Source organism: Danio rerio, chromosome 13, assembly GCF_049306965.1.
Source record: "Danio rerio strain Tuebingen ecotype United States chromosome 13, GRCz12tu, whole genome shotgun sequence".
NCBI lineage: Eukaryota > Metazoa > Chordata > Actinopteri > Cypriniformes > Danionidae > Danio > Danio rerio.
The window spans coordinates 1,433,264-1,445,844 of NC_133188.1; the positions used below are offsets into that span (position 1 = coordinate 1,433,264).

General features: G+C 35.8%; 1 protein-coding gene across 50 annotated transcripts in view; it reads left to right on the forward strand.

Annotated features, from left to right (window-relative positions):
- The window catches only part of dst (dystonin), a 291,360-nt gene that overhangs the window by 96,027 nt on the left and 182,752 nt on the right, over positions 1 to 12,581 (forward strand). For all 50 annotated transcript variants that reach the window (XM_073920444.1, XM_073920447.1, XM_073920445.1 and 47 more), the window contains 13 exons: positions 2,509 to 2,602; positions 3,985 to 4,139; positions 5,409 to 5,790; positions 7,554 to 7,682; positions 8,915 to 8,992; positions 9,083 to 9,244; positions 9,812 to 9,916; positions 10,103 to 10,198; positions 10,272 to 10,397; positions 10,521 to 10,673; positions 10,755 to 10,909; positions 12,027 to 12,153; positions 12,282 to 12,465. In XM_073920444.1, coding sequence (XP_073776545.1) covers positions 2,509 to 2,602; positions 3,985 to 4,139; positions 5,409 to 5,790; positions 7,554 to 7,682; positions 8,915 to 8,992; positions 9,083 to 9,244; positions 9,812 to 9,916; positions 10,103 to 10,198; positions 10,272 to 10,397; positions 10,521 to 10,673; positions 10,755 to 10,909; positions 12,027 to 12,153; positions 12,282 to 12,465 — 1,946 coding nt within the window. The remainder of the gene's footprint in view (positions 1 to 2,508; positions 2,603 to 3,984; positions 4,140 to 5,408; positions 5,791 to 7,553; positions 7,683 to 8,914; positions 8,993 to 9,082; positions 9,245 to 9,811; positions 9,917 to 10,102; positions 10,199 to 10,271; positions 10,398 to 10,520; positions 10,674 to 10,754; positions 10,910 to 12,026; positions 12,154 to 12,281; positions 12,466 to 12,581) is intronic.

A 12,581-nucleotide genomic window follows, 5' to 3' on the forward strand; every position in this document is an offset into this window, starting at 1 on the left:
TATATGGCCCTGCCCCTAAACCCAACCCTCACAGGAAACCTGAGGCAAAATTATGTCAAAAGACACTATTAAATGTTTTGAATGACGATAACAAAGGGCATGTCCTCATAAACCACCTTAATAGAGTAAAACTAGATTATAAGCATGTCATCATACAAAAAAAGTCCTTATAAACCACCAGATATAGTATACAGACACACAAACCAGGTGGCATTGTTGTATTAAAGGGAATCTGCATATGTGTAATATATTATATAACAGAAAAAACGTACTATATGGTGCTACCCTTAAACCCAACCATCACAGAAAACCTGTGGACGCTGTTATAAAAACGCTATTAAGTATTAAGTGCTTTGAATTACAAGGACAAAAGGCATGTCTTCATAAACCACCAAATAGAGTACAACTAGATCATAAGTATGTCATTATACAAAAAAAATGTTCTTATAAACCACCAAAGCTAGTATACACACACACACACACACACATGGTTTTGTTGTTGGATTATAGGGACTCTCCATAGGTGTAATGTATTATATAACAGGAAAAAAAAATCTTATTATATGGCTCTTCCCCTAAACCCAACCCTCACAGGTAACATTTGGCAAAATGATGTCAAAAGACGCCATTAAATATGATTTTTAAGTGCTTTGAATTGTGATGACCAATGGCATGTCCTCATAAACCACCTTAATAGAGTACAACTAGATCATAACCGTGTCATTATACAAAAAAACTGTCCTTGTAAACCACCAAAACTAGTACACACACACACACACACACACACACACACACACACACACACACACACACACATGGTGGTATTGTTGGATTAAAAGGACTCTCCATATGTATAATATATTATATAACAGAAAAAAAGATCTTATTATATGGCTTTACCGCTAAACCCTCGTGAGGATCCTGTGGTAAAATTGTGTCAAAAGATGCTATTAAGTCTTATTAAGTGTTTTAATTTACAATGACAAAAGGCATGTCCTAATAAACCACCTTAATAGAGTACAACTAGATCATAACCGTGACATTATACAAAAAACTGTCCTTATACACCACCACAACTAGTTTAAACACACACACACACACACACACAAACACACACACACACACACACACACACACACATATGGTGGTATTGTTGATTTAAAGGGACTCTCCATATGTGTAATATATTATATAACCGAAAAAAGATCTTATTATATGGCTTTACCCCTAAACCCAACCCTAACAAGAAACCTGTGGTAAACCTGTGGTCAAAAGACGCTATTAAGTCATATTAGGTGTTTTGAATGACGATGACAAAAGACATGTCCTCGTAAACCACCTTAATAGAGTACAACTAGATCATCACCATGTGATTATACAATAAAACTGTCCGTATAAACCACCAAAACTAGTATACACACACACACACACACACACACATCATGGTATTGTTGGATTAAAGGGACTCTCCATGTGTAATATATTATATAACAGATGCAAGATCTTATTATATGGCCCTACCCCTAAACCCAACCCTCACAGGAAACATGTGGATGCTATTATAAAGACACTGATAAGTATTATTAAGTGTTTTGAATGTTGATGACAAAAGGCATGTCCTCATAAACCATATTAGTAGAGAACAACCAGATCATACCTCATACTCCCACAGTCCAAACACATGCACTAGAGGTGAATTGAATAAACTAATTTGGCTGTAGTGTGTGTATGAATGAGTGTGTATGCATGTTTCCCAGTACTGGGTTGCAGCTGGAAGGGAATCCGTTGCATAAAACATATGCTGGATAAATGGCGGTTCATTCCGCTGTTGTGACCTCTGATGAATGAAGGGATTAAGCCGAAGGAAAATGAATGAATGCAAGGCAATGGCCTCATAAACCACATTAATAGAGTACAACTAGATCATAACCACGTCACTATACAAAACAACTGTCCTTATAAACCATCAAAACTAGTACACACACACTAGTAACACATGTAATGTGCAATATACACTTGTGTTACTTATAACACTTACCTAAAAACAGGCAGTTGGCCTGTGAATCTCTGAGCTCTTTGATAATGACCTGATTATATAACTGCAGCAGTTGTACTAATGTGAGGAATGTGTTGTTTTGGTGTGCCTCAACCTGCGCTGGATCACTTTTACTCACCCCAGGCGTCGTGTATTCGCACTCTGAGCCTATATATAAGAGTGTGTGTGAGCGTGTGCTCTCAGTGCTGTGTGTGTTGACGGAGGTGCTGTTAGGATGAGCAGTAATCTGGTGTACTGCAGCAGCACCTCATCCGACTGCATTCTGACCAGCCGGAGCTCTGCTGAAAACCTGCTGTTTTGCGAGCCTCTTTCTAGCACACCGCTAATGCTAAACAACACCAGCATTATCAGCTACGGCGGGTTAGGGTGTGGGCACAGGTTAGGACACACTGCCCTGGAGTTCTCTCTCACACATACACATTGGTTCTGACTGTGTTCTTCTGTCTTCATAGACTGGAGATGCTCCAGCAAATTGCAAACCGTGTTCAGCGGGACTGCGCAGCCGGAGAGGATAAACTAGCGCTAGCACGCACCTCTCTGCAGTCGGTGAGTACAATTAATTATTATTATTTTTTTGTATGTCAAAGTAAAAAAATAAAATACATAAAATAAAAAATGTAAAATTATTATATTGTGAAAAAACTGTAAAAAAATTATATATTATGCTATAGTAATTTATATTGTTATTTTTATTTATTTATATAATTTTATATAATTTTATTTTATATTATATTATATAATGTTATTATATTTTTTTGCTTTTTTTTGTTCTATTTTATTTTATATTATATTATATTATAATTAATAAAAATAGCAAAACATATATTATATTATATTATATTTTTGCAATTTTTATTTATTTATATTATTTTATATGATATTATTTTATATTATATTATATAATGTTATATTATATTATGTAATTATATTTTTTGCTTGTTTTGTTCTATTTTATTTTATATTATATTATATTATAATAAATAAAAATAGCAAAACATATATTATATTATATTATATTATATTTTTTGCTATTTTTATTTATTTTATTTTATTTTATTTTAATATAATATAATATAATATAATATAATATAATATAATATAATATAATATAATATAATATAAAATAATATATGTTTAGCTATTTTTATTATATTATATTATATTATATTATATTATATTATATTATAATATATTATATTATATTATATTATATTATATTATATTATATTATATTAAAATAAAATAAAATAAAATAAAATAAAATAAAATAAATAAAAATAGCAAAAAATATAATATAATATAATATAATATAATATAATATAATATATGTTTAGCTATTTTTATTATATTATATTATATTATATTATATCATATTATATTATATTATATTATATTATATTATATTATATTATATTATATTATATTATATTATATTATATTATATTATATTATATTATATTAAAATAATATAATATAATATCAAATAATATAATATAAAATGCACCATATTGCAGTCGGTGAGCATTTATTTGAAATTTCTATTTCGTAAATATAGCTGGCTCTTAAACAAGTTGTAAGACACATTGAATTTCCATTAATTATCAGCTAACTATTGCTGTTTTATCAGTAATTTTAAATACTATTATCAGTATTTTGTCCTGTTTGCAAGTTAGTTAACTAAACATTCATAACTAATACAGTTGAGCAAGATTTATATTTGTTTAAAAAAAAATGAAAATAAGAAAATGTAAACAGATTTGCTGAACATTTTTAAAATATAAAATACCTTTTAAATAACTTAAACAAAAGTATAAACAAGTAAATACATTTATACATTATAATAATGTAACTGTTAAAATTGATTTGCATAACTGTTTGGCATTGAGTACACTGAATAAATATTTAAAGTGAATTCCTCTGTCTTGTAGGATGTGAAGCGTCTGGAATCAGGAATCCAGTTCCAGAATGAAGCAGAAATCGCTGGTTTTCTCCTGGAGTGTGAGACTTTACTGAGGCAGCAGGTGGTGGATATTCAGCAGCTGCTGGATGGGAAATTCTACCTAGCCGATCAGCTTGTACAGAGGTCAGAAAATAATTCACCAAAAATCTAAAAGAAAGTGTCGAATGCTGAGTAGAAACAATAAGATGTGCATCAATTCTACAGTTGTGCATCATGCTCTTGCTGTGTTTCTCCAGGCTATTGTATGTTTTCATCCAAAGTTGCTCCAATTTACTTTCTGCTCAAGTGTAAAATATGAAAATAGTCACTTTGTGGGAAACTTACACAATAAAAATGATCATTTTTTAGATTCTGTAAATCTTTTTATTAGTATTCTTTGTAGTAAATAAGTAAATAATCACAATATCTGCATAAGCAAAGTTGCATTAATGTTTTAATGTGCATAAGAGAGTTTGGTTCAGCAAATGTGTGGGCATCATAGTTTATGAACATATCTTTTTATGGGGTTTGAATCACATGTGTGACCTTGGAGCTCAAAAACAGTCCTGATTTGCATAGGTGCATGTGTAGGAATAGCCACCCATACATTGCATTGGTCACAGTCGAAGCCGAAAAGAAAATGAAAATGACAATAAAATACACACAATAATAGAATATTGCATACTGAATATTGAGTTTTTGTCCAAATATCTAAAAAGAAATTAATTTAGAAGCATTTTCTAGATAATTAAAAAAATATAGTCTTGTTTTAGGTCAAAATAAACCGAGTCAAAAAACATTGAGTCAAAATCAATTTAGAGTCAAAATAAAGTGATTTTTTTTTTCCGTAAAACAAGCAAAATAATCTGCCAGTGGGGTCAGAAAAATAATCTGGTTCTCACTTTGAAATAATATTATTCTGCTTACCGAATTAGCAGATTACTTTGCTCGTTTTACAGAAAAAATATCTTATTTTGATGCATTTTTTCCTAAAACACTAAAATACTATTTAATTGTCTACAAAATGCTTCTTTATTTGAGATTTTTAAGATATTTGGACTGGAAACAAGCCAAAAACTCTAAGTAAGAGCCGCATGTTTTGCATTATTTGAAGCCTAAATATGTGCGGTCACACTTTATAATGTTTTCATTAGTTAATGTACTTACTAACATGAACAACACTTATTAATTATAGTACAACATTTACTAATGCATTATTAAAATCCAACTTCATGCTTGTTAACATTAGTTAATGCATCGTGTGTTAACCTGAACTAAAAATGAACCACTTTATTTTAATTAACTATGAACAGATACTGTAATAAATGTTAACTAATGCAACCTTAACTAATGCAACCTTATTGTAAAGTGTAACCATATGTGTTGTTTTGGTGTGTGTGTGTGTGTATTCAGGGTGTCGAAGCTGCGTGACGACCTGCTGTCTCTGAGGAGCGAGTGTTCCTCCGTCTACAGTAAAGGACGGACTCTGACCTCAGAACAGACCAAGATGATGATCTCGGGGATCACGCAGAGCCTGAACTCGGGCTTCAGTGCGGGTCTGCTTTCGTCGGCCGGTGCTCCAGTGATTAGCAATCCCAGCATGCATCAGCAGTCGGTGGTGGGAACGGTTTCAGCATTCTCGAATCCCGGAGCTGGAGGAGTCCTGGAGCACCTCAAACACACACACATCCGCAAACCCATGCTCAAATCCTCGTTCCTGGACCCCAACCTGAGCGAGGACGAGGCTAATATGAAGTTTGTGCAGGATCTGCTCAGCTGGGTGGAGGAGATGCAGGTATTGATGGTATTTTAGAAAATAAACGAATAAGGGATTATCAACGGCATTAAATTACGTTACAAGATTTAAAATAACGCTCTGATGAGTGTGTGTGTGTGTGTGTGTGTGAAGTTTTAGATGAAAATTGCACACTAATAATGCTTCATAACTGACCCTTTCAGGCTTTGATCCTAATTGTGTGGCGTTTTGGTGACTGTCGCTTTAAATTCAAATGAGATTGTGCTCTTTTCAAAAGTGGGCGGAGCTACAAATGCCTGTGTGTCAGCATAGTGGCAGATTCAAAAACAAGACTAACGTCATATGCTAATGAGGGATTTATTTTGAATGGAATAAAATTATTTAAACATTAAATATTCGATGAAGTTCCTAACGTAAGTTCAGGAGGAGCCTGATCAGTCAGGTGGGGCAGTCAATTATCACCTGTGTATATACGTTGCACAGTTTCAGTTGACTTTTGTTCAGGCGTCCCTCCACCTCCCAAAATCCTCCTCTGTTTTCTCAAAAAGAGGACTAAAAAGGGGCGGGGACTCGTACTTGGAGCTGGAGTCAAGCCTCGAGTCTCCTTCAAGGGTGGGAGGTCCGAGCTCTCTAACGACCCATTCACACGGGGTGTCATCGTCAACACTTCCCAGTCACTTTGAATGGGCGTTGCCGAACTGCATTGTGGATCCGCTTTAGAGCCGTTGCTCGCTGCAGAAGTTGGGACTAGCTCAACTTTTCAAGCGCCGATGGAATCGTCAGCCAATCAGATCGCTGTATGCAAATACACCAGCTAGACAGTGGCCTACTGCTGACTGAATTTCATTGGCTGACGCTTCTATGACGATCACTTCAGCCCCAACTTCAGACACGCCTTCAGTCAAGTGTTGACGCTGAAGCCCCGTGTGAATGGGGCGTCAGGGTTTTGATAGCTCAGGCCCCCGCTTCAGGACAGCAACGGCAAAATCATTTACAATGTTGACGCAATTGACTGAGCAGGTGAACTCATGAAGTGCATGAAATAAAACACTGATTCACAGGCTCTGAGGAAGCTTCGCTTTAAAAAATAATGCAGCATATCATATTTCAGAAATCTCATTTGCACTCAAATACGTATTTGTTTTTCAATAATAATAATAATAATAATTCCTTACATTTATATAGCGCTTTTCTGGGCAGTCAAAGCGCTTTACACATCCTCCATCAGTGTGCAGCATCCACCTGGATGACGTGACGGCAGCCTTATTGCGCCAGACCTCACACCAGCTGATTGATGGAGAGGAGACAGATTGATGAAGCCAGTTATGATCTGGGGAGGGTTATTATGCCATGATAGGAGGCCAGTGGGTAGATTTGGCCAGGATGCCGGGGTTAAACCCCTACTCTTTTTTTGAAGGACATCCTGGGATTTTTAAAGACCACAGAGAGTCGGGACCTCAGTTTAACGTCTTATCTGAAAGACGGCGCTCACTGAGCAGTATAGAGTCCCCGTCCCTATACTGGGGTGTTACGACCCACACATACCACAGGTTGAGCGCCCCCTGCTGGTCTCTCTAACACCAGTTCCGGCAGCAACCTTCTCATGTAGTCTCCCGTCCAGGTACTGACCGGGCACAGCCCTGCTTAGCTTCACTGAGTGACCGTGTGAGAGTTGCAGAGAGAGAGCTGCCGGCACTTTTTTTATTTTTGTAATAGAAAAAAATGAATGACAGAAGTATAATTAATAAAATGATTTTTTTTTGTGCTCATGAGTTTATCTGATGTGTTTTTGTGTCTGACAGGTTCAGCTGGATCAGGCTGAATGGGGATCTGATTTGCTGAGTGTTGAGTCCAATTTAGGGAAACATAAAGATTTCCACAAAGCCATCGAAGAGTTCCAGATGAGCATTAAAGAAGCCAGAATGAGTGAGGTACAACAAGCCATGACTCTCTTCAATACAATGGAAATAAAATGCACAGATTTTTAAAAATGTTTATATATATATGTTTATATATATATATATATATATATATATATATATATATATATATATATATATATATATATATATATATATATATAATTTTTTTCTGAAAACCTTGATCATTCATTCATCACTTTTACTTTGTGCTTTCATACAACCTTGTTGAGGTTTTATATTTATCTAAATGTTTCATTAATTTTTAACCATTCATTCATAGAAAAGAATATAACATTCCAGTTTGTCCTATGACCTTTTTTTTTATATAATTTTTGCACTCCAAGATAAACTTAATTACCACAAGAAAATTATCCTTGCCAATTATCTAATGGGAAAAATACAAAAAAGTATATTTATTTATTTATTTATTTTTAATAATAATAATAATCATATTAAAACATTATTAATAATATTTTAAAATAATTTATTCCTTCTCGGTAGTCATTATGTAAATATTTTAAATTTTAATTATTTTAAGGAAAAAATCAAAAAAATATTTTTGTATTTATGTATTTATTTATTTTATTTATTTGTTTTTATTAATAATGATAATAATAATAATAATAATAATAATAATAATAATAATAATTAAATTAATAATATTTAAACATCATTAATAATATTTGTTAAATTTATTCCCTCCTGATAGTCATTATGTAAATGTTAATAATTTTAATTATCTGGAGGGAAAAATGCAAAAAAAAATTTTTATTTATTTTTATTGTATTTATTTTTTTATTTATTTTAATAATAATAATAATAATAATAAAAACAACAACAACAATAATAGTAATAATAATAATAATACAAACTAATAATAATAATAATAATAACATCATCATCAACAACAACAACAACAACAACAATAATAATAATAATAATAATAATAATAATTATAATAATAATATTTAAGCATTATTTATTCCCTCTTGGTAGTCATTATGTTAATATTTACAATTTTAATTTAGAGTGACAAAAATGAATAAATAAATCTATTCAGAGTAATAAAAAATACATTGTCGATAGTATGATCTAATAAATATATCAATAAACATTTATAAGGTTAAAAATGTGACACAATTGTTATGTTGGTGTGCACGTTTGCTTCAAATGATTTGCATTACAGCCAATTAGAGAACGTTTAATAAAGTAAACCCTGACTGAGCTGTGTTTCATTACAGATGCAGATGACGCAGCCGCTGAAGCAGAGCTACTCAGAGAAGATCAACAAGTTGGAGACTCTGTACAGCCGGCTGCTGGTAAACATCCGAGTGAACACACACCACACATCATATCCTCTACACGAAGCAGTGCGTCTCAACCTGTTGTGTGTTTCTCTGTGCTGTCAGAAAAGCTCCAGCGAGCGGCAGAGAAACCTGGACAGCCTGCATGACTTTGTGTCCCGAGCCACTCAAGAGCTGATCTGGCTGAACGAGAAAGAGGAAGAGGAGGTGGCCTTCGACTGGAGCGAGAGAAACACCAGCGTTTCCAGGAAGAGGGATTATCATTCTGTGAGTCCACTTCACAACAATCAGTCATATACTGAATGTTTACATTGAAGGACGCCGATTATGCCCTTTTTACAAGATGTAAAATTAGTCCTAGAGTGTGTGTGTGTGATGTTTCAGCTCAAAATACCACACAGATAATGTTTTATAACTCTTAAAACTGACCCTTTTAGGCTTTGATTCTAATCGTGTGGCAATTTGGTGACTGTCGCTTTAAATTCAAATGAGATTGTGCTCTTTTCAAAAGAGGGCGGAGCTACAAATGCCTATGCCTCAGCATAGTGGCAGATTCAAAAACAAGACTTACGTCATATGCTAATGAGGGAGATATGGTCACTAGTGGGCGGGGCTTTCCCCCTCTAATGACACGTACAAAGGGAGAATGTCAATCAAAGTGTCTCTGCAGTGTTGATACATGCATATGCAGGTCTAAAACGTGCACACATGTTGCTTATTACACACACAGAGGGATACACAACAGCACCCAACATCTTTAAATATGAGAAATTAAAGGATTGAAACTGTTCAGCAGTCTAGAAATGTGTGTTCATGTGTCTGGATCCTCCACAGGATCTGATGAGGGAACTGGACGACAGGGAGGAGGTGATCAGGTCTGTGCAGGAGAAAGCGGAGAACCTCCTGCTGGAGAACCACCCGGCCAGGCTGACCATTGAGGTAGAGGAACCGGAAAACACTCTTAAAAGTAGCTCGGGTTAAACAAACATCTTAAAATATTTCATCATTACATCGTTTTTACTAGCGTGAGCACATCTGGACCTGCTGTCATCATGGGCTGCATTAGAATAGACCACTATTATGATCATTTAATAATAAAAATAATGTGTGTGTGTGTCCCATCAGGCGTACAGAGCGGCCATGCAGACGCAGTGGAGCTGGATCCTGCAGCTCTGCCACTGTGTGGAGCAGCACCTGAAAGACAACACTGTCTACTTCGATGTGAGTTCAGCCTCACAGATGTTCAAGTTTTGTAAAAATGTCTCGTCAGACCCTAACCTTTCTCTCCTTATAGTTTTTCAGCGATGCCAAAGAGTCCCTGGACTACCTGAAGAGCCTCCAAGATGCCATTCACAGGAAGTACAGCTGTGACAGAAGCAGCAGTCTACACCGGCTGGAGGATCTCATTCAGGAGTCGATGGTGGGTCACACGTGCACACGCTAAACGTCTCGTTCCGGAGGCTTCTCCGTATATCTTGTGTGTATCGTGCACTTGAGTGGATCACTACTCCAGCGCTGATGCATGACTGATGTTTCTCCACAGGATGAGAAGGAGCAGCTCCTGAAGTACAGCAGTACTGTGGGTGGGTTAGTGGGCCGAGCAAAAGCCATCGTTCAGCTCAAGGCTAGAAACCCAGAGAATCCCATCAGGACGTCCATACCTGTCAAAGCCATCTGTGACTACCGGCAGATAGAGGTGCGCTCACTATAGGATCTGCTTCTGCTGTTCATGTTTACAGAGATGCAGTAATGCATTGTGTGACCTGTCTGTCCTCAGATCACCATCGGCAAAGAGGACGAGTGTGTTCTGGTGAGCAACTCGCACAGAGCCAAGTGGAAAGTCATCAGTACGTCTGGAAATGAGGCCATGGTGCCTTCAGTCTGCTTCAGTGTTCCTCCACCCAATAAAGAAGCCACTGAAATGGCAAGCAGGTGAAGAAATCCCCACTCACTCACTCACTCACTCACTCACTCACTCACTCAATCATTTCACTCATTCATTCATTCATTCATTCATTCTCTCACTCACTCATTCACTCATTCATTCACCTACTCATTCATTCACTCACTCACTCACTCACCCACTCATTCACTCATTCACTTATTCATTCACCTCACTCACTCACTCACTCACCTACTCATTCACTCACTCACCCATTCACTCATTCAATCATTTCACTCATTAACTAATTAATTAATTCCTTCATTCATTCATTCATTCATTCATTCATTCATTCATTGTCAATCTGTCATTCACTCTTTCATTCACTCACTCATTCACTCACCCACTAATTCATTCATTCATTCATTTTTTCATTCATTCATTCATTCATTCATTCATTCATTCATGTTCATTTACTCACCTACTTACTCACTCACTCATTCATTCATTCCACTCATTCATTTATTTATTGATTTTCACTCATCTATTCACTCACTTATTAACCCACCAACGGATTCATCCACTCACTCAGTCATTTAATTATTTATGTTAATTCACTCACCTACTTACTCATTCATTTCACTCATTCATTCAGTCAAAAATTTATTCACTCACTCATTCCCTCACCCACTGATTCATTTACTCACTCACTCACTCACTCACTCACTCACTCATTCATTTAGTAATTCATTCATGTTCATTCACTCACCTACTCATTCATTCATTCATTTTCTCTCATTCATTTACTCACTCATTTACTCACCAACTGATTCATTCATTCATTCATTCATTCATTCATTCATGTTCACTCACTCATTCACTCACTCACTCACTCACTCACTCACTCACTCACTCACTCACTCACTCATTATTCATTCATTTATTTTTACCCATTCATTCATTCATTCATTCATTCATTCATTCATTCATGCACTCACTCATTCACGTATTCATTCACTCCCTCATTCACTATTGCAGTGTTTTGCATTCATTGCAATATCCCATTATGACCTCACGGTGACGTCCCAGTGGGGAATTTTTGCTCAGTAATATTGAATATCAGGTATAATGTTTGGTTCTCTCTCTCTGTCTCTCTCTTTTCCTCAGGATTGAGCAGCTGTACCAGAATGTTCTGGCTTTATGGCATCACTCCCACATCAACATGAAGAGCGTTGTGTCCTGGCACTATCTGATGACTGACATCCGCGCCATCCGCAAAAGCACCGTGGCCTCGGTATGGAGCTTTCCTTTGCATTTCTGTTTCATTCTAAAACCTTACAGTTAAACGTCTGCAGACCCAATCTGAGAATTGAACTGAACATAAACAGGAAGTGCATTTTCAGATTTCTTAAATCTCTCCAGATCAAGACGCTGCTGCCCGGAGATCATGAGCAAGTTTTAAGCGATCTTCAGGCTCACTTCCAGGACTTCCTGAGGGACAGCGATGAATCTGAGGTGTTCACAATGGCAGACTGTGCTCAGCTGGAAAAGGAGGTTCTGGCCTGTAAGGAGTATTATGAGGAGCTTCTCAAATCTGCAGAGAGAGGCGAGTTACTGCATGCACACTCACACTCACTCACTCACTCACTCACTCACTCACTCACTCACTCACTCACTCACTCACACACTCACTCACCCACTCACTCATTCATTCATTCATTC